Source organism: Lissotriton helveticus, chromosome 7 (genome assembly GCF_964261635.1).
Source record: "Lissotriton helveticus chromosome 7, aLisHel1.1, whole genome shotgun sequence".
Lineage (NCBI taxonomy): Eukaryota > Metazoa > Chordata > Amphibia > Caudata > Salamandridae > Lissotriton > Lissotriton helveticus.
This window is the reverse complement of record NC_136068.1, coordinates 1,831,141,937-1,831,162,721: the sequence shown is the minus strand read 5'-3', so window position 1 is coordinate 1,831,162,721 and position 20,785 is coordinate 1,831,141,937. Positions and strand designations below refer to the sequence as shown.

At 48.1% G+C, this 20,785-nt stretch overlaps 1 protein-coding gene across 2 annotated transcripts in view; it reads left to right on the top strand.

Moving 5' to 3' along the window:
- LOC144770825 (C-type lectin domain family 2 member B-like) overlaps positions 1–20,785 on the top strand; it is a 337,598-nt gene that overhangs the window by 299,335 nt on the left and 17,478 nt on the right. For both annotated transcript variants that reach the window (XM_078655599.1, XM_078655598.1), the window contains one exon: positions 10,231–10,334. In XM_078655599.1, coding sequence (XP_078511725.1) covers positions 10,231–10,334 — 104 coding nt within the window. The remainder of the gene's footprint in view (positions 1–10,230; positions 10,335–20,785) is intronic.

Genomic DNA, 20,785 nt, shown 5'->3' with positions numbered 1-20,785 from the left:
TACGATATGTTTTTTGAAGGGGTTATTCACCTCTACAAATTTCTCTTCATACTGTGCCATAAAGAGGACTGCCATTTCTGGGGCATAAGGACACCCCATGGCAGTCCCCTTTACCTGCATAAAGAACTCGCCATTAAAGGTGAAATAGTTCTTTTTCAAGGCTATTGAGGCCAATTCTAAAATGAAAGATGTAGGTACCCGGTGGGGTCTTTCTCTTTTATCGAGGTATAGCTGCATCACCTCCAAAGCCTCTTCCTGTGGAATTTGGGTATAAAGGGACGTGACGTCCATGGTGACCATTATTTGCGACTGAGCATCGAATGGAGTACCTTCGACTTTAAGAAGGAAGTCTGTCGTGTCCCTAAGGTAAGATCTGACTTCTCTTATAAAGGGTTTTAAAAAGAAATCCATGTATTGTGCAATTGGTTCCAAACAGGAGTGGCAACCCGAAACTATCGGGCGTCCCGGCGGTTCATGCAAACTCTTGTGGATCTTCGGAAGAAGATAAAGGACCAGAGTCCTAGGGAATTTTTTAAGCAAATAGTCATATTCTTTATTGCCTAAAAAAACACTTTCTTTGCCAAGTTCTAAAATTTGAGAAATCAATCCCTGAATTTGCTTGATTGGATCCTCTGGTAATGCACGATACCAAGTGGTATTTCTGATTTGTTTCTCACCTTCGGATAAATACATAGTGCGGGGCCAGATGACTACCGCCCCCCCTTTGTCCGCTTGTTTTATTATAATGGAAGGGTCGTCTTTTAGAAAACTTATTGCAGCATGTTGTTGTTGGCTCATATTTTGATGGGTATAGCTTTTGTTTTTCTCTAACTTGCTGATAGAGGATAGCAGAACCTGTTCAAACGCTAAAACTTGTTTGGGAATGTTATTGTGTGGAACAAACTTAGACTTGTTTCTCAGGCCTGTCGGCTCAATATTTTCAATTGCTAGAGTATTCGCAAAAAAGGCTTTAAGCCTAACCTTCCGACAAAACTCCATAGCCTCCATGTTGAGCTTAGTATAATCTGTTCTCATACAAGGAACACATTTAAGGCCTAAATTTAAAACTGCCTCCTCATCAGCAGATAGTTCCCTAGATGATAAATTGACAACCGTGCTTGGACCACCTACGATTTGTAGTGGCTGCTCCGTGTTCTCATATCCCATGGTACCTTGTATCTGGGTTTGGGTTGTTTGCCCTGCTCTAAAAAAGACACACCTTCTTTTTATATACAATAGAAATAAAAAGAAGGGTGTGTCTTTTTTAGAGCAGGGCAAACAACCCAAACCCATATACAAGGTGGTCCAAGCAAATTCACAGATTGATTTCTCAAATTTTAGAACTTGGCAAAGAAAGTGGTTTTTTAGGCAATAAAGAATATGACTATTTGCTTAAAAAATTCCCTAGGACCCCGGTCCTTTATCTTCTTCCGAAGATCCACAAGAGTTTGCATGAACCGTCGGGACGCCCGATAGTTTCGGGTTGCGACTCCTGTTTGGAACCAATTGCACAATACGTGGATTTCTTTTTAAAACCCTTTATAAGAGAAGTCAGATCTTACCTTAGGGACATGACAGACTTCCTTCTTAAAGTCGAAGGTACTCCATTCGATGCTCAGTCGCAAATAATGGTCACCATGGACGTCACGTCCCTTTATACCCAAATTCCACAGGAAGAGGCTTTGGAGGTGATGCAGCTATACCTCGATAAAAGAGAAAGACCCCACCGGGTACCTACATCTTTCATTTTAGAATTGGCCTCAATAGCCTTGAAAAAGAACTATTTCACCTTTAATGGCGAGTTCTTTATGCAGGTAAAGGGGACTGCCATGGGGTGTCCTTATGCCCCAGAAATGGCAGTCCCCTTTATGGCACAGTATGAAGAGAAATTTGTAGAGGTGAATAACCCCTTCAAAAACCGTATCGTACAGTGGTACCATTACATTGATGACGTTTGGCTCCTGTGGCAGGGGAGCCAGACCGAATTAATGACATTCCATGCTTGGCTCAACTCAAGACACAGAGATATACAATTTTCCATTGAACATAGCATCAGCCGCATGACATTTCTGGACGTAGAGCTCACGTGCGCCCAAGGACAACTCAAAACATCTCTTTTTAAAAAGACAACAGATAGGAATACTACCCTACACCACAGAACGCCCACCCAAGAAATCTTAAGGCTAATTTGCCTTTTGGACAACTACTCAGAATCCGGTGGAATTGCTCGGATATGAATGACTATGACAAACATGGCCGAAATTTTTGCTCTGACATGCGACAAAGAGGCTATCCTAAAAAGCTCCTCAAGCATTCTTTCAAACGAGCTAAATACACGCCTCGGGAATGCTTACTACAAGTCAGGAAATGCACACCACTTGAGAAACTTGTGTGCGTTACAACATTCTGCCCTGATTCACATAAACTAAGGCAAGCTGTGCTCAAGAATTGGCACCTTTTAGAAGGCCTTGATTGTCTTTTTCCTAAGCCTATCTTTGCGTATAGAAAGAATCGAAGCATTGGCCAGCAGTTGGTCAGAGCTGACATTGCCATACCAAAGCCAAAAAATGACTTGCTGGCACAATGGAAACTCAAACCCATTGAAGGCCACCACAAGTGTGGAAACTGTGTCGCTTGCCCGAATACAATTGAGGGTAAGGAGTTTATTCACCAAGGGATTAAATGGTCGCACACTGAATTTTCTAACTGTAGGACAAAAAATGTGGTGTATGCGATACTGTGCCCCTGCTCGAAGATCTATGTTGGTAAGACGAACCAACAGATCAATCATTGAATCAGCCAACACCGATCTAGGATTAAAAGGAAGGTGACGACGGCTCCCATGGTTGAACACTTTTTGGAAAGGGGCCATACTGAGCATGACTTTAGATGGTCTATTCTGTATATAGTAAATTCTACAAATCATTGCCAAGATGTGGACCGGATTTTGCTCCAAAAAGAGGCATATTTGATTTTAAAGTTCAGTAGTGCCCAGACAGGATTAAATTATCTTTCTGAGATAGCGCGCCTGTAAGATCCCTACCTTAGGGAGTGACTTGACGTTCATTGTGACTTGCCTGGTATATCGAAGGGCCCTGTTCCTCATTTTTCTAAGAATTACCCTTTACAAAATGTCACCGAGGTCTTTTGGGCACGTCAGCAATTGGGCTTTTTCTAGCTGGCTTTGGTCCCTTCCTCCCCCCATGAACCATGAGTCAAGTGCAAGTACGATGTAATTTTTTTCGGTAAAACCGATCTTGAAAATAACTGTCACTTCTAGCAATATTTTGCGGTATGTAATGAGTATGTGATCAATGAAACCGCATAGGTTAAGCTTCCTTACACCCAAAAACTTCTACACCGAGCGCAACGTTCCTAAACGTCACATGATGTCAACAGACACTGCAATGCCCATAATGCACCAGTGTCACATCTACATAAATCGCGGTGAGCCGCCAGCCGGCCATCTTGATTTCTTGTCTAAGTAATTCAGTGCTGAGACAGTGCGGATTGAGAAGGTAAGAGGCTTTCACATCAGTGCCTTCATTTTTTCTTCAATTCCCAAACTGGCAAGAAGTCACTTAAGTTTCTTTTTTGACTTGCCAGGTGCGGGTGCGCGAAGCAACCACCGAGTTTACGGCCCAACAAAGCATTAACAAGGTATGCTTGCGATTGCGCCTTTTCCAATATTTTACACGTGAGTTACTTTTTCCAGCTAGACAGCTTCTTATACAATTTTACGAATGTTCTTTGCAGAAAAACCGGCTGTTGGTTACACTCTCCCTGATATTTAGCCGCTTGACGGCAGACTTAAGGTTAGTGCCGTAACATTTTTTCATCATGACGCCGCAGACCATAACTAGGCTGCGACATGGCATACTTATATATACTTTGACCTATTTTTAATTAGGTTGCCCATAACACAATTGAATCCCTCGTGCCTTAGAAAATCTATGAACACATCGCCTCCTCCCCACATAAAGAGCCTGGTATGTACTTACTTTCAATGGTCAATACACATATGAGAGAACATTAGAGGCAATCACTAGTTCAAGTCAATTAATTGCTTTTCTCCTTTGCATCTTACAGATACAAAGATTAAAAGCCCTGATGATGGGACCAGGGACATTCGTCCTGGCCTTGAAACGCGTCGGCAGTTTGTTTGGTGGAATATAATTTGATTAGTAATGACAACTAGGACTCATGAGTCCAGTGAATATTTTTTATTGTCATTGATTTGACAATATTCCCCATGCACTAGATTTTTCATTCATTGATTGTTCACATATGTATTTGTGGTGTTTTTTGTGTAATGTATTTATTCCTTTGTATGATGTTTGATTTTGGTGCATTCGTCTAAATAATGTTTAGGTTTCTATGTACAAAAAGTGTAAAATATTTCAATGTACATTGTGTTTTTACTGTTGTTCAAAACAAAAAATTGTTGATGAAATATAAAATAATTGGCAATAAATCAATTTGCCAGGTTTGGATTGAATAAATATTTTTCCATTCCTTGAAAGGTTTGGTTGAAGTAAGTGTGGTTGAGGCACTTTTGTGTATTCTACAACCAGAGGAGACAGCATGGCTCATAAACAAAACAAGCTCCCTGCTATCGCCATCGAAGTCTGCCCCGGACTTGAAGCGGTAAGTTCTTTGCCGGACAGCGGGATCAGCGTGGCCATTTTGGGGAACAGGGGAGAGCCGGAACGAGTGCTCTTAACTAGCTAAACACCCCGCCGCCCCCCACCAGGGTGCCAGGCCGTGGCTCGCGAGCTGGCCGGCACTTCGGGGCCTGCGCCAACCAGGGCACCGGAGCTCGATGCAGCGGAGGATTGTGGGGATTAGGGTGTTGGTTCAGGACACAGCTATTGCCCCGAACGCAAGAGATTCGGGGAGGCTGTCCTGCGGAGGTCTTCGAGGTGCTAGGAATTGAAAACCACTAGGTATTTCCCCCGGCCGTCTGCAAAGGTGTCTGCAATCCGATTCCTTGCACACGATTTAAAAACCTCGATACTGATGATAACTAGACCCCCTCACGGAGCCTGTACGACCTCCCCTGCCCTCAGAGGGAGCCCGGGTTTTCCACCCCCCATTGGCCCCGTTGCACCTCCCCCACCATGTGGCCACCGCGGTATATCTAAGGAGCCAAAAGCGACCCGAGGCCCCTCAGGAACTCCTGCGACTCACCCCCCGACGGCGGCCCACAACTAAGCAGGCCGCCAAGCCCAACTACAACCCCCAAAGGGGGTGAGGGGGGCGAGCAGGGGGGGTGGGAAGACCAGCACTCACCGTGAGAGCAGGTCGCCTCCTGGCAACTCAAACGCGTCGGGGAGAAAAGCCACAGATGGCGTGTCCCCTGGCAGTGCTTGCTTAGTGAAATAATGGTGGTTTAGTGCTGTGTGCAGGCATGGTACTGGGTGATGGACATTAGGGTTCTGTCTTTTGTCAAACCGCTTAAGGGATGGTTATTATGAGCATTCTGCTGCTCAGGGTACTGAATATGTTGATTAGGCATAACTATGTTGGTGTTGGTGAAGACCAGGAGGGTTGGACATAAATTGACATTACTATATAACATCTAGGCTAGACATAAGACAGCCCTTTGTAGCTTACCTGACCATAGAAGGTTGTGCACTGGTTGGGCTGTTCCATAGATGTTGGCTGTAGAAGGAACTTAAATGTGTGATTATTATTCTTTGGGGTTCTAACCTAAGTTGTGGGTAATGTAGTTACCTTGGAAACAGCTGTTTTTTTGTCTCCATTCTGATACATATTTTTGAAAATCCTGAATTCTTTGGATCTTGTCTGGTAGTTAATTAAAGAGCTTGGTGGCTTGTACCAAGATAGTGGTGTTTCCAATGGATTTCTTATATTAGGGTGGTATGAGGATACAAACTACAGGCCTGGAGCACAGGGCCGCATTTTGTTTGAATAGCTTGAGTTTAACTTGTAGGTCTAGGGCCGTATTCTGCAATTTCATTGCTTGCGCTGGGCGTACCTATTAAAAGGTGCACCCAGTGCAAACAATGAAAATGCGCCCTATTTTGTATGGTGAATGCGATGCCCCCAGGGCAGCCGCGCATTCATGTGGAAAACACGGAGCGTCACGCAGCCGCTCGATGTTTTTCACAGTGCAGGCGGCACCTGCATGCACTTTTACAGGGGAATAGAGATCCCCTAGCGGGCGGGGGCAGTCAGTGACTGCACCCGCCCGCAAGGTGCTCCACTCCCCTGACCTCCATCCAGAGGGTTGCTCTCAGGGGGCGCACTCAGTGCGCCACCTAAAATGTGGCACAGTGAGTGCGCCCCCAGAGAGCTTCTTTGCCTCTACGCTCGTGTATGCAATATGGTGCGGGTGCAGAGGCAAATGGATTCCCTAATTTTCATAGGGCATGCCCCAATGCAAATAAGGGAGTGCCCCCTGAAGGTAGCACTGGTGTTTTAAGTACGACAGCGCTATTGGTATTACTGAAGTTCGCACATTAGTCTGCGCCCCCTTCTGTAATACCAAAATGCCCAGGGGGCGCAAAAACGGGTCGCAAACGCCCGTGGGGACTTACTGGAATAAGGCCCCTGGTGGTCATTTTCTTTGGACAGTGCAGAATGTCTCGAACATTGCCCTTTTAGATATTGGTAGCCTGTGAAACGAATGCACAACTGGAGTCATACATTGTCTTGGGTGGAAGCGGAGAAGGAGTCTTGCAGTAGCTTTTTTTTCAATTGTGAAGATTTCAGAAAAACCTAGTCTGTTCCAGGCATATGTCTTAACCTTAAACCAGGGTCTCTGGGCATCGGAAGCCAAATACTTCCCAGTTAGGACTGGTCTATCGGGATCTATTTCACACGTTCTGAAAACAAGTTAAAGAGCTCCACTGAACGTTTGAATTGAACACCCTGAGCGTAAAGAAAAAAACAAATGTAATGCTTTGCTGCCACCCAGTGACCTATTTTAGTTTAGCTCCAGTGTTTGGGCTGCGATAAATGCAAACCCTACATAATGTTTAAATGCAGGAGAATGTCAGTAACCCTTGTCCTTGCCTAGTTATCATTTCGATCGTGAGTACAAGTCGCAGCATTAAATGAATTAATGAATAATATATGAAAGAGCTGGGATGGACAGACTATTCATGTATTGGCCCTCGCAAATTTGTCTGCTCTGTTTTACCATAACAGCAGCTTTTAAGGGATGTACGACATTACAAGGCATGCTTTTACCACGCATGATTTTACATCGCAAGTTTTACAACGCATACCATTACAGCGCATAGTGCTTTGGGGCGCTGGATAGTGAATAGTTTAATTTACTATTCCAACTCCAGTCCTCGTGGATAGTAGGGAAGGTGTTGGATAGTACATTAAACCTATTCCCTATCCTAGAGCGCCCCCCAGTGCAATGCGTTGTAATGGTTTGCGTTGTAAAAGTTGCGTCGTAAAAGCACTGCGTGGTAAAAGTTGCGTTGTAAAGGATGTTTCCCGCTTTTAAGTGCTAATCATCGCCTGGTACTTGTCATCGGGCCAATTTTGGAACCTCATCCCGGTATGCTGATTGTTGCTGCCAGCCCCTCGGCTAAGTATTGGTGAGGGTCTGAACAGGATTTTTATTCTGAGTTTCTTTGTACAGGTTAGGGTAACTGTGTGTGTGGGGTACCACAAACTCTAGATACATCAACATTGTCCTTAATCACAATGCCCACTTTTACTGTATCGGAGGTGCAGTTGAAACTGAATTTCATGAGGCAATGTGTCCCCGCTTTAAGATACCTCCCAGTGCCTCAAAATATCAGGAAATCAAATAAGTAGTTGGGCCCACTCAAAAACCAGAGCTCTAGGTCAAAGAAACGTTAAGGGGTTTTATTAAAAAAAATCAAAAGGAAGGTGATACAGAAGCAATGTCATGTAGTCATGTGTCGTCAGTACAGACAATTACAAAATCAGAAATGAATCTAAGCCCCAAGTGGGAAGAAAACTCGGGAAAGAATGGACAGCATGCACAGCATCCATAATAGACCAGTAAATTCTTCTAGCTCACCACAAAAATAGAGAGTTTTAATACATATTATTTTTGCATGTGAAATTAACATATACTACAGAGTCACTGCTGATGAAATTATACATATGCTCACATCACAAATTAGAACACATGAAAAATAAACGTCATGTTGCCTTAGCACCTAAACACTATCACACTATACGGATAGTCATTCTCAACCCTATTGAACTTGGCCCTCTCTGCAGGATCATCCCCACACTTTTTGTCTTCACCCTCCTGTCTACTGAAACCATTTTTTGTTGCAGTTTCGGACCGTATGCACTTTACCACTGCTAACCATTGCTAAAGTGCGGGTGCTCTCTCCATTAACTACGATAAAAGTGGCTTACACACAATTGGCACATTTAATTTACTTGTACCTCATTAGTAAAGTTGTACTAGGTACTCAGGCCTGTAAGCTAAATGCTACTAGTGGGCCGGCAGCACTGATTTTGCTACTCACCTAAGTAGCTTTTGAAATATGTCTCAGGCCTGCAATGACAGCCTCTGTATGCAGTTTAAGAATGCCATTTTGACCTGGCAAAGTAAACAATTTGCCAGGCCTAAACCTTCCTTTTTAATACATAAGTCATTCCAAGGGTAGGCCCTAAACAGCCCATAGGGCAGGGTGCAATGTATTTAAAATGTTGGACATGTACTTGTAAGTTTTACATGTCCTGATAATGAAAAACTCTTACTTTCATTTTCAACTACTGCAAGGCCAACCCCTCCCATGGATAATACTTGATTACCTTCTTACATTTAATTAGTGATAACTTTTGATTAGCTGCAGGTGGGAAAGTGTAAATATACTCTGAAGAGTAACACCTCTACTAGTAGTGATCTATGCCATCTCGCTGTTTAACCAATAAAAAGAAATACAGGTTAATGCTTATATGTTACTCTTGCACAAGCATCTGACATCACCTTATCAACTGGCGGGTATATTTATGTAGGTTTTGCGTAGCTTTTGTGCTACGCAAGGGATGCGCAAGGGTGGCGCAAAATAAGTCAGTTAACATGCCCCAAAAGGCCACTTGAGTGGCCCTGCATGGGGAAACATCCTTTGCAACGCAACTTTTACCACGCAGTGCCTTTACGACGCAACTATTACAACGCATGTCATTACAACGCATTGCGCTGGGTGGCGATCTAGGATAGAGAATGGATTTAATTTACTATCCAACACCTTCCCTACTATCCACGGGGACTGGAGTTGCAATAGTAAATTAAACTATTCACTATCCAGCACCACTAAGTGCTATGCGTTGTAACAGCATGCGTTGTAAAAACTGCGATGTAAAGGCATGCGTGGTAAAAGCATGCGTTGTAATGTCATACATCCCCCTGCATGGCTTGATAAATCCAGAGTAATGGAACGCACCACAAATTGCGTTGTTGCTTTACTCTGTCCCAGAGAGGTGCTCCATGGGTTGAGCATGGGTGTTCCCACGCTTCCACCCATAGTTTTTGCCCATTCCCAAATTTTCCATTACTGACTGGGAATGCGCCAAAATGCCATGCCTCCCCAGGGTAGTAGTAAGGAGGAGAAATGTTTGTATTTCTCCTTTTTTCCTCTTTCTATGTAAAAAGAGGAAATAGCCTCAAAGGATTGTTTATGTGCAGGAAGCCATCCTTTCCTGCACAAAAACAATCCTTTCTGCAATGGAGGCACCCTTGCACCATAGTGCAAGAGGGCCTGTGTTGGCGCTAGGCTGCATATTGTGCAACAGCGCAGGGAAAAGACAGGAATGAACCATATCATGTCAAATATTGTGCTTTCCTGCCTTTCCGTTTCACTCCGCGCAGCAGGGTGGCTTGATGTGCTGCGTGATTGCTTGATGAATGTGCCCCTGGATCCTTTTGTCTCAGAAGTCCTATAAAACTGCAAACGTTTTAGCATATTTTGAGAACCTTAGTCGTGCTAAGGATAAGTCATGGGAGCAGCCACATCTATGGCCGATGCTAGGAAACCACTGTAACTGGGAAGTAACCTTTCAACTGCACAGAGAAGAGGAGACTCTAAAGAGATGAGGGCAAATGACTTTTTTTGGCCCACAATACCTGTTGAGTTAAAATGTTTTCCAACAACTTTCCCCAGCACAGCAATGACATGTGATATGTGATCGTAACTTAATATGAGCTGAATGTAACCGGCAATGTTCAAATGCCAAACCTTTAGTTTTTCTTGTTTTCAGGATTTCTTGATTCAACATAAAGGCGTTGTTGATCGCTGGATTGGTCTCAAGAAGCAAAAAGAAGAGACATGGATGTGGGTGGATGGCAGCACTTACGATCCTTGGTAGGTTTTCCAGTTTGTGCTGAACTCCTATTCACCTTTTTTAAATGCCACTTGTTTAGAAAACTCCTATCACTGAAAAGTGATTTAACCTTAATGCATGTTGCCTGATTGTCCCTGAGGATACGGACCTGAATATATGAGCAGAGCTGAGCCAGAAGAAGCAGAGCCAGGGGCATATATATTTATTACTTCCCTTACATGGTGCATAAAATAGCTCAGCAGGCATTGTTGTCGCCAGATCACTTGCCAATCGGGTCTTAGCATGTGATATTGTAAATCTGATGATTGGTAACCATAACACTCTCAGGGGCTTATTTATAAGCCCCGGTGCATCACTTTGAATATGGGAAAAAGTGACGTACCGACGGTGCAAGGAGCTTGTAAATAAGCCCTTACTCCTGAATTTTCTGGCGCTCAGCCAGAAGTCTGGTAGGGTGCCTCAGTACCCTGCCTGCTAATAATTGTGCTCAGCAGCTGGATTGAAAACTAACCTGCCTGAAACTGGGGTTATTCTAGGACTGTCTCATTGAGAAGGAAGACCGTACAGTAGTAGGGGAAGTTTTTGGGATACTGGATCCCACGAATGATCTACGCTCCTCCGACCTATTCACCATTTGGATTATTCCATTCCGGTGATTGACACAGCCTGTTCAAGAGGTAGCGGTACTTTGAGGCAAGCATTGGGGTGCAACCCTACGGACCCAGAGGAAGCAAGGAGGTGCAGGGGTTTTATAATAGACACTTGCAGCTAAAAAAGCAGTAGATTAGGGATTCCAATCTCACTTCATATTGGCAGCTATAGACTGAAGGGACCAAATGGCTCTTGCTTAGTCAATCGTAACCGGAATGATCATGTCAGCAAGTCTCTGCTTAGCTCACACACATTGGCGTAGCTTGAGGGGGGCGGTCCGCCCCAGGTGGCACTATTTTGGGGGCGGCACATTACGTGCAGTTATGTTAGTGCACTGTGTAAGCGCACCTGCTTGCAAATGCTGCAGTGCACGCCACACATGCACTACGCCACACACGCACCACCTAACATAGTGGTGGTGGTGCGATGCGTGGCCGTGGCGTATCCAGTTTGTGGGTCAGCTTGTCTCTCCGTTAGCTTGTGATGTAAGTGTCATGCATACAATATCTTTGATACCCCTAATGGGCTGCTGAGTCTGAAGTCAAGGTGTGGCAGTTTCCAACAAGACTAACTTTTAAGTATGACACCTGCTCTCAGCCAAGACACAGCTTTTTTAGAATTTTTGTGCATTATTAGCAATGTGCAGTACATGGATTTGACTGGTGCTAAAACGTGATAAAAGCTGGAGTTCCAATGGCAGGTAGCGTGTGGTCCTTGCTGCTCTGCAGGCATGGGGGCTCCCGGCTGGCTGGGCTCAAGTGCAACAATGTAACAATACTAAGAATCACTGCACAGTGTGGCACGCGTGTCAGGGGAGTGAGTTTGTAACGGTTATAGGGGGGGTGGGTGGCGCCATAGTTGATATCCGTTTTGTTTTGCTTCCTGCAGCATAAGTTCAGCTCGCCGTCCTAATGATGAAATCGGTGACTGAAACAGCCCAGCCCAGGCAGTGCTGCAGACAGTACATTGCAGCGGCTGAAACACACTGCTACCTGCGGCGGCCAGCCTAGAGCTAGTTAATTCCTCCTCGTGGCTCAGGACAGCAGCTAGTAGAGTGGACAGAGCCTCAGCAGCGCCGACCAGCCACCAGGCAAAGAGGCGACCCATGCCGTCCGGTGTATGGAATGGCAGCTGCTCTCACAGGCAAAATGAAGTAAGTATGCCTAACTTAGTAAGCGCCCTCGGCGAGTTAAACATTTCAGTTGCCGGAGGAGAACAGCCTGCTTCCAAAATGTGCTCAGCCTCACGGACACTTCTACTAATGACCGGTTACTCACCGGTAATATTCATTACTCCGAGTCGTAGCCCTCCCCGTCCCAGTCCTAACTACATGAGCATAGCTCCTCCCACCAGAAACTCCCAAGCAACTTGAAACCCATCCCTTCCCTCCAGGCCACACCCATACCCTGAGGCATATAACCCTGTGACCTGCCAATCAACAACCTGTACCCAACAAGCACAAGAAGCCGAAACAGGGAGGGAGGGATGGGAACCTGGACTGGGACGGGGAGGGCTACGACTCGGAGTAATGAATATTACCGGTGAGTAACCGGTCATTACCTCCTCGTCAGCCCTCCCCGTCCCAGTCCTAACTACATGAGCAGATACCAAAGCAATAATCGGCTTCACTCAGTAGCAAAAAACAGACTTTATTAAAGCACAGAAAGTCACACCACCGGAGTAGAACGCAACACAGCGTCCCCAAACCCAGCAGAATCAGTCCCCCCAACCACCAAACGATAATGGGACATAAAGGTGTGCGGAGAACTCCAGGTAGCAGCCCTGCAGATTTCAGCCATGGAAGCCCCCTGAAAACAAGCCCAGGAAGCCGCCACCCCCCGAGTCGACCTTCCCTGAACAGACCCTGGAGCCAACACACCACAGGCCACATACGCAGCACCCACAGCCCATCGTAGCCAACGACTGAGGGTAGCCCCAGAAGGCTTAAGACCCTGACCAGCCAGGCCAAAGGTCACAAAAAGGGATTCCACCTTACGAAACGGCCCAGTACGCAACAAATAGATCTCAAGAGCCCTCCGAACATCCAAACAGTGCAGCCGCACCTCAACCTCTGAAAGAGGATCAGGACATAAAACAGGCAAAACCAGATCCGCAGAGCAGTGAAAAGAGGAAGGGACCTTGGGAACAAAGGAAGGATCAGGCCGCAGTACCACCCGATCAGGAAAGAAACGTAAAAAAGGGGCCGAACAAAGCAAGGAGCCCAACTCCCCAATCCGCCTAGCCGACGTAATAGCCACCAGGAACAGCACCTTGATCGTCAGAAACCTCAAAGACACCTCCAGCAGAGGTTCAAAGGGAGCCCCCTGCAAAGCCCCCAAAACCAGAGGCAGATCCCAACTAGGAGCAAAGGACCGAATGACAGGCTTCTGAAGGAAGCAACTCCGCAACAAACGGGACACCAGGGGAACCACCGGGTCACAGACCGAACCCCGAAAGGCCCGAACAGCAGCCCACTGAGCCCTCAGGGAGGACACAGCCAGACCCAAGTCAAAGCCGTCCTTCAAAAAGTCCAAGACCAATACCGGATCCACTGCCAACGCAGACCACCCACGCGCCGTACACCAAGACTGAAAAGAAACCCAATGCCGGGCATAGGATTTGAGAGTCGAAGGGCGCCTGGACCTCTGAATAAATTCCGCCACAGAAGGAGAACACCCCAACGCCACAAGGTTCATCCTCTCAACAGCCAACCCGCCAGCCTCAGGCGGACCAGACACTCCAGAGACAGAGGGGGAAACGACAAGGGACAAGGGACCACTGGCAACCTCCAGCAAGGCCCCACTGCCAACTTCAATAACAGAGGGAACCAAGGCCGCCTGGACCAATCCGGAGCCACCAGGATCACCGAAGCCCGATCCAACTTGACCTTCAGCAGAACACGCGGCAGCAGGGCAATAGGGGGAAAGCCATACATCAGGCCCCCCTCCCACCGGAAGGACAGGGCATCCACCCTCCAAACCTCGGCAGAGCGAACCAGAGAACAAAACGTCTCCCTCAAGGCGTTCCCTGGGGCCGCAAACAGGTCCACCACAGGGACCCCGAACCGGGCCATCAGGCAGCGAAACACATCCTGAGACAGGCACATGTCCGACAGGGAAGGAAACACCCTGCTCAGGCGATCCGCCTCCGAGTTCAAAATCCCAGGCAGATGTAAAGCCCTCAGAGACAACAAGTGAGACTCCGCCCACAGGCCTATACTCTGAGCCAACAAATTGAGGGAAGCCACCCTCGCGCTCCCCTGGCGGTTGATATAACACACCACCACCGTGTTGTCGGACCGCACCATCACATCCCTCTGGAGGACCCAAGGCAGAAAATGAGACAACGCCAACTGAACTGCCTTCAATTCTCGCCAATTCGAGGACATTTCCGCCTCCGGCACAGACCAAAGACCCTGCACAGACTCCTGACCCAAGACCGCACCCCAACCCAGTACGCTGGCGTCCGTCGTCAGGACCAACCTCACCTGGGACACAAAGGGCGAGCCCTGCAAGAGGTTCAGATCCACCAGCCACCAGGACAACTCCCGGGCGATGGACACACCCCCCGGAACCAACAGCTCGTAATCCAGAGAGGCCGGATCCCAATGCTCCAGAAGATGATTCACAAGGGGGTATAAGTGTAAACGGGCCCAAGGAACAATCATCACAGTCGCTGACATCAGCCCCTGAACACGCAACCACTGGCGAGCCGTGGAAGACTTTGCCCCCAACACCTTCTTCAGTTCGTGCACAAGAGTCAGTCTGCGGGGCTCCGACAGGAAGACCTTCCCCAACCTGGTGTTGAACACCCCCCCAATGAACAACAGTTCCTGAGTGGGGTGAAGATGGGATTTCTCCAAGTTCAGAATCCACCCGAACCGTTGAAGGAGACTGCAAACCTCCCGGGAGTGTGACTGAGCCTGAAGGAAAGAAGAGGAAGAAATCAGCCAATCGTCCAAGTAAGGGAAAACCTGTATACCCTTAGCATGCAACAAACCCACCAAGGGCGCCAACACTTTAGTAAACACCCTCGGAGAGGCAGACAGGCCAAAAGGCAATACCTGGAACTGGTAGTGATCCACCCCTACACAGAAACGCAGGAACCTCTGGGAATCTGCGTGCACTGGCACATGAAAATAGGCGTCCCGTAGATCGAGAGAAGCCAGGAAATCTCCCACCGACAGGAAGGGAAGAATCAACTGCAGAGTCACCATTTTGAAGGACCGATGAGGGATACACAAGTTCACCGCCTTCAGATCCAGGACCGGACGGAAGTCCCCATTTGGCTTTTGGATCAAAAACAGGATTGAGTAAACCCCCCGACCCTGTTGTCTCACAGGCACCCTCACCACAGCACCCTTTGACACCAAGTCCCGAACTCCGTCCAATAGAGCACGACATCTTGTCAGAGATCTGGGAACAGGGGTAGCTTTGAACACATCCACCGGAGGAGTCCCAAATTCTATTCTGTAGCCCAGCCGAACCACCTGTAGAACCCACAGATCCCGAACGAACTCCTCCCAGACAGGTAAAAAAGAGGTGAGGCGACCCCCAACCGGCACCTCCAAGGAATCCATCACATAGTCACGACTTGGAGGGACCTGCAGAAGAGGAAGCACCTTGTTGACCCCGGGACTTGTGGAAGGAAGGGACACCCCGGCCACGTCCCCTACCACGAAAGGGCTGAGCAGCCATCTTAGATTGAAACGCTTGCCCAAAAGCCCGCTTATAACCCGCAAACTTCCCTCTCTGAGAAGAGCGGACCGGAGCCAACAATTTTTTGTCCTCAGCTGTCTTTTTAATCAAAGCTTCCAACGGCTCCCCAAACAGCTTAGAGCCCGTGAAGGGAATCTTCATCACGGCCGCCTTCTGAGCAGCTTCCGCCTTCCAAGACTTAAGCCACAACTGCCTCCTAGCAGCAACCGAGGCCCCAGCAGCCGCCGCCGCAGCACTAAGGGAGTCGAAGGACAAGTCAGCCATGAAACGCAACTGCTGCTCCAACATGGACAAAGACTCAGAGGGATCCTCTTCCTGCATGAGCTGCGCAGAAATACCCTGACAGTCCTTAAGAAGCGACTGAACAAGATAGCTGGTGTAAGCAGCAGACCGAACAGCCAGATTGGATGCTGCAAAGGACCGCTTCAAGGCCCCCTCGACACGCTTGTCCCCAGGATCAGAAGGCACCGCATCTTCAGACACCACCAGGCTCTGAGACGCCATACCAGCCAGCAGAGAATCCACTTTCACCACAGCCGGAAACTCCTCCGCGAAGCCCAGCAAGGGATACCTCCTAGCCAGAAACCGGGGAAAGGCATGCCTGTCAACATCCTTCCACTCCCCCTCCAGCACCTTCCTCACAGACGTATGAATGGGGAGGCTTTCCGGATCTTTCTTCAGGTAATTGGCGAAGAAGTCTTCAGACTCTCCACCCTCCACAGGATCAGGGAATCCCAGATTGTCTCGAACATGCTGCATAACACAGCGAAGGTCAGCCCCTTGGACAAAACGACCCTTCACTTCCTCATCAGAGTCAACGTCCGGATCAACCTCAGCCGAGGCATCCAATTTCTGTCTCTTAGGCCCCTTGGGATCATGAGCCACAAAGGCCGCTGCCACAGCAGCCTCAATCATTTTTTGAATATTCGCCATGGAAGGAGCAGTGGAAGAACCAGCGACCACCTCCCCATCCTCACAGCCGAGTTCACGCACGTCTGCACCTCTACCCTCCATGTTGGAAACAGGAGAACAGAAATCCAGACCCCAAGATATACCCAGACCAATCAAAGCAAAAATCCCCAAGGGCCAACCAGGGAAAGCCACCTAGACCTGGAGCCAATCCCTACACAGGACCGAAGGCCAGCCTTCAAACCGCCCTATCAGAGAAGACTACTAAACTACAAAAGGAAAAGACTGAACAGGGCCCAACTGTAAGGATACAAAGAAACCCAGAAGACCCCGTCCCAGGAACCAGTGAACCCAGAGGTAAGAACTCCCCAACTCCCCAGCAGAACTCCACAGCAGAGCAGCAAGAGGCCAAGACACAAAATCAAGCCCCATGCAAATCCCTCCAGTAAAAAACGGCAATAAAGCAAAATTGGACCGCCAGCAGAGGGAGCCCCAACAACAGAAACGCGGGGAAGAGAACACTAACCCAGGAAACAAACAACAAAGTCGGACTGAACCTAAATATCGGGCCCCCACGGACCAAACAAAGGCAGTCCCCCCCCCCCCTCCCCGCAACCCCAGACTCCACCAAGGATTGCAGGAAGCATAAAGAAAAAGGGGAAAAACACGGGCTCGAAGAAACGAGCCCCGAGAGTTACAGACAGAGAAGCCAATCCGGCACGCCCTCGGCGCGCTGAAAAAGCCAGCCACACACCCCCCCTCCCTCCCCGGGTGTACCGGCTAGAGCAGGGAACGAACCCGGAAGAGGGGAGGCTGCAGCAGGGAGTCACCACCCCACAGCAGGCAGTCAGGACCCCCAACCCCACTGTCCCGCTACAGCAGGGACTCAAAGCAAATGCCTACAAGGTAAAAGAAAAACAGGCACAATAGGGGTTAAAAACGGGCGCTTAGCATCCCGTTCCACACTCACCTTAGATAGGAGGCCAATTCCAGTGCCCCCCTCGACGAAGACTGCTCAGAAGTGATTCCGCAGAAAAAACAAACAGGTTGTTGATTGGCAGGTCACAGGGTTATATGCCTCAGGGTATGGGTGTGGCCTGGAGGGAAGGGATGGGTTTCATGTTGCTTGGGAGTTTCTGGTGGGAGGAGCTATGCTCATGTAGTTAGGACTGGGACGGGGAGGGCTGACGAGGAGGTAATGCCCCAAGCCCATCGCCACACATGAGCTACATTAAATTAAATTGTGCACATCACCATCACGCACATTGTCCACGTGTCACCCACGACCCTTACCACATTCTAGAATCCTTATGCGCGCCTCCTGGCGCTGTGGCTGACATTACAGGCCCCGCCCGGCCTCCCCTATCAATTTGCCTCACATCCCCCGAGGTCAACAGGGAGTTAGTCAGCTGCCGTCAGAGTAAGTAAAGTAAATTGAAAAAAAAGAGAAAAAGGAAAATAATAATGTGCATGCAAATTAATTTAAAATCGAAATGCATTTACTGTCTAAGCAAGAGATTATATGTGGTTCTTAGGAAACTATAGAGTTTGTATAATTCATTCATCATTCTGTATACATTATTTATAAAACAATATTTTTCTATGATTAAAAAAGATATAGGAATAGCAATGATAAAACAATAAACCATTTATATCTAGAAAGTATTGTGTATTAGAAATTTGTATTTAGATCATTTGTATTTTTTGTATAGTCTAGAGTAAACATGTCAGTTTAAGGTCAAACACACTGTGCCTGGTGTTTTTTCCCCAGAAGTTACTTCCCCATCCTAAATTCGGGGCCCCTTCCTTTTTCCAAAAGAGTAAGCGTCTCCACACAGCCCCAGTAACCACAGCTGAAGGCGCCTCACCAATGATCAAAAACCCTGGGCATCAAGAGATTGCTGAAGTTGTGCAAAAGTTGGAAAATGTCCCTTGTGAGGAGATGGGTGCGGTTTCCACAACTTTGTCCAAGTTAAATGTAACTACTGCAGCTGGGATTAGTGGGACTTTAGGCTGCAGGGCCTGTCTGCCAACCCTGGGGAGGCAAACTAGCTGCCACCCAGGGCTGCCCCAGGTAAGGGAACCGGCTGCCAGTGCAATGTTCCCTGCATGCGCAGGCATGTAAGCATGAAAAATAAAGGGTACAGCGAGAGAGGTGTAGGGGAGAGGTAAGTGTGCATCCAGAGATAAAATTAACATAGGAAAGGGACGGTGCGCCTACGTGAAGGATGCGGGTAGAAATGAAGTCTGGCTGTTGCAGTCCTTGTACTTTGCAGAAAACACAGTTCTTTATGTACTTCTGATATTGTGGTTCCCAGGGGTACAGAGGTATGATAAAACTGGGTATATTGAATAGAGTTTTGTTTTATTTAGTGATTTAGTTACTTTCTTTTTTTAGCAGTTCAAGTCTAGTGAGATTCTTGTAGGGAAGGAACAAAGTAAAGGGGGGAAGAATTCCTGTTTGTCTGTCCGTTCCTTTAGTGGAGAATGGTGTCTGGTAGAAACTCCGGTGATGAGGACGTGTTCTTTTCCTCCTCTTCCTCGGGTGTCTGGGCTGTGAAGGTTTGTCTCAGGCTCTGACCCTCGAAAAGGACATGTAATACCGACAGTCAGTCACCGGGGTACATACTAGAAATAATAACCGTCACCAACACTGCAAGTACCAGTGTGGAATACGGGGAAGCTGACTAGTGCTCAAGTAGGGGTGTGAGAAAAAGGAGGGATGTGTGCGAGTGATCACACTCCCGACCTCCACCAACCCGTGAAAAACCCCAAAATCGGTACTTGCCTAAGGCCACGACCCTCCTGGGCCGTGGCTGTTGGAGTCTTGCCGCCCTCCTCCTCTTCCTCGGGTTGGCCTGACTCTCAGGCATTGCCACTAGGTGGTTCTCTGCAGGGGCTCTCACTCGTCTCTGCGTCCTCCCGCTGGTCCGGTGTTCCGCTCGCAAGATCAGGTCCGGGTTCCTCTGGATTGCGCTCCACCAACTCCCTGTGTTCCGCGTCCTCTTGTTTCTGTGCTCTCGCGGGCGGCTACACTGCCTCTTGAAAGACTAGACTGCCCTCCTCCAGCGGCCTAGTCGTGGGCGCTATCTTAGGAGTCCTAATTGGTGGTGGTGGTATTGGTGGGGGTGATATTGGTGGTGGTGGTATTGGTGGTGGTGGGGGGGTGATATTGGTGGTGGTGGTGGTGGGGGTGATATTGGTGGTAGTGGTATTGATGGTGGTGGTATTGGAGGTGGTGGTATTGGTGGTGGTGGTATTGGTATTGGTGGTGGTGGTGGTATTGGTGGTGGTGATATTGGTGGTGGTGGTGGTATTGTTGGTGGTGGGGGTGATATTGGTGGTGGTGGGGGTGATGTTGGTGGTGGGGGTGATATTGGTGGTGGTGGTATTGGTGGTGGTGGTGGTATTGGTGGTGGCGGTATTGGTGGTGATGGTATTGGTGGTGGTGGTGGTATTGGTGGTGGTGGTATTGGTGGTGGTATTGTTATTGTGGATGGTGGTATTGGTGAGGGTGATATTGGTGGTGGTGGTATTGATGGTGGTGGTATTGGTGGTGGTGGTATTGTTGGTGGTATTGGTATTGGTGGTGGAGGTATTGGTGGAGGTGATATTGGTGGTGGTGGTATTGTTGGTGGTGGGGGTGATATTGGTGGTGATGGTATTGGTGGTGGTAGTATTGGTGGTGGTGTTGGTACTGGTGGTGGTATTGGTATTGGTGGTGGTGGTATTGGTGGGGGTGATATTGGTGGTGGTGGTATTGGTGGTGGTGGGGGGGTGATATTGGTGGTAGTGGTGGGGGTGATATTGGTGGGGGTGGGGGTGATGGTGGTGGTGGTATTGATGGTGGTGGTATTGGAGGTGGTGGTATTGGTGGTATTGGTGGGGGTGATATTGGTGGGGGTGGTATTGTTGGTGGTGGGGGGTGATATTGGTGGTGGTGGTATTGTTGGTGGTGGGGGGTGAAATTGGTGGTGCTATTGATGGTGGTGGTATTGGAGGTGGTGGTGGTGGTGGTGGTGGTGTTGGTGGTGGTGTTGGTGGTGGTATTGGTGGTGGTATTGGTGGTGGTGGTGGTGGTATTGGTGGTGGTGGTGGTATTGGTGGTAGTATTGGTGGTGGTGGTATTGGTGGTGGTATTGGTGATGGTGGTATTGGTATTTGTGGTGGTGGTATTGGTGATGGTGGTATTG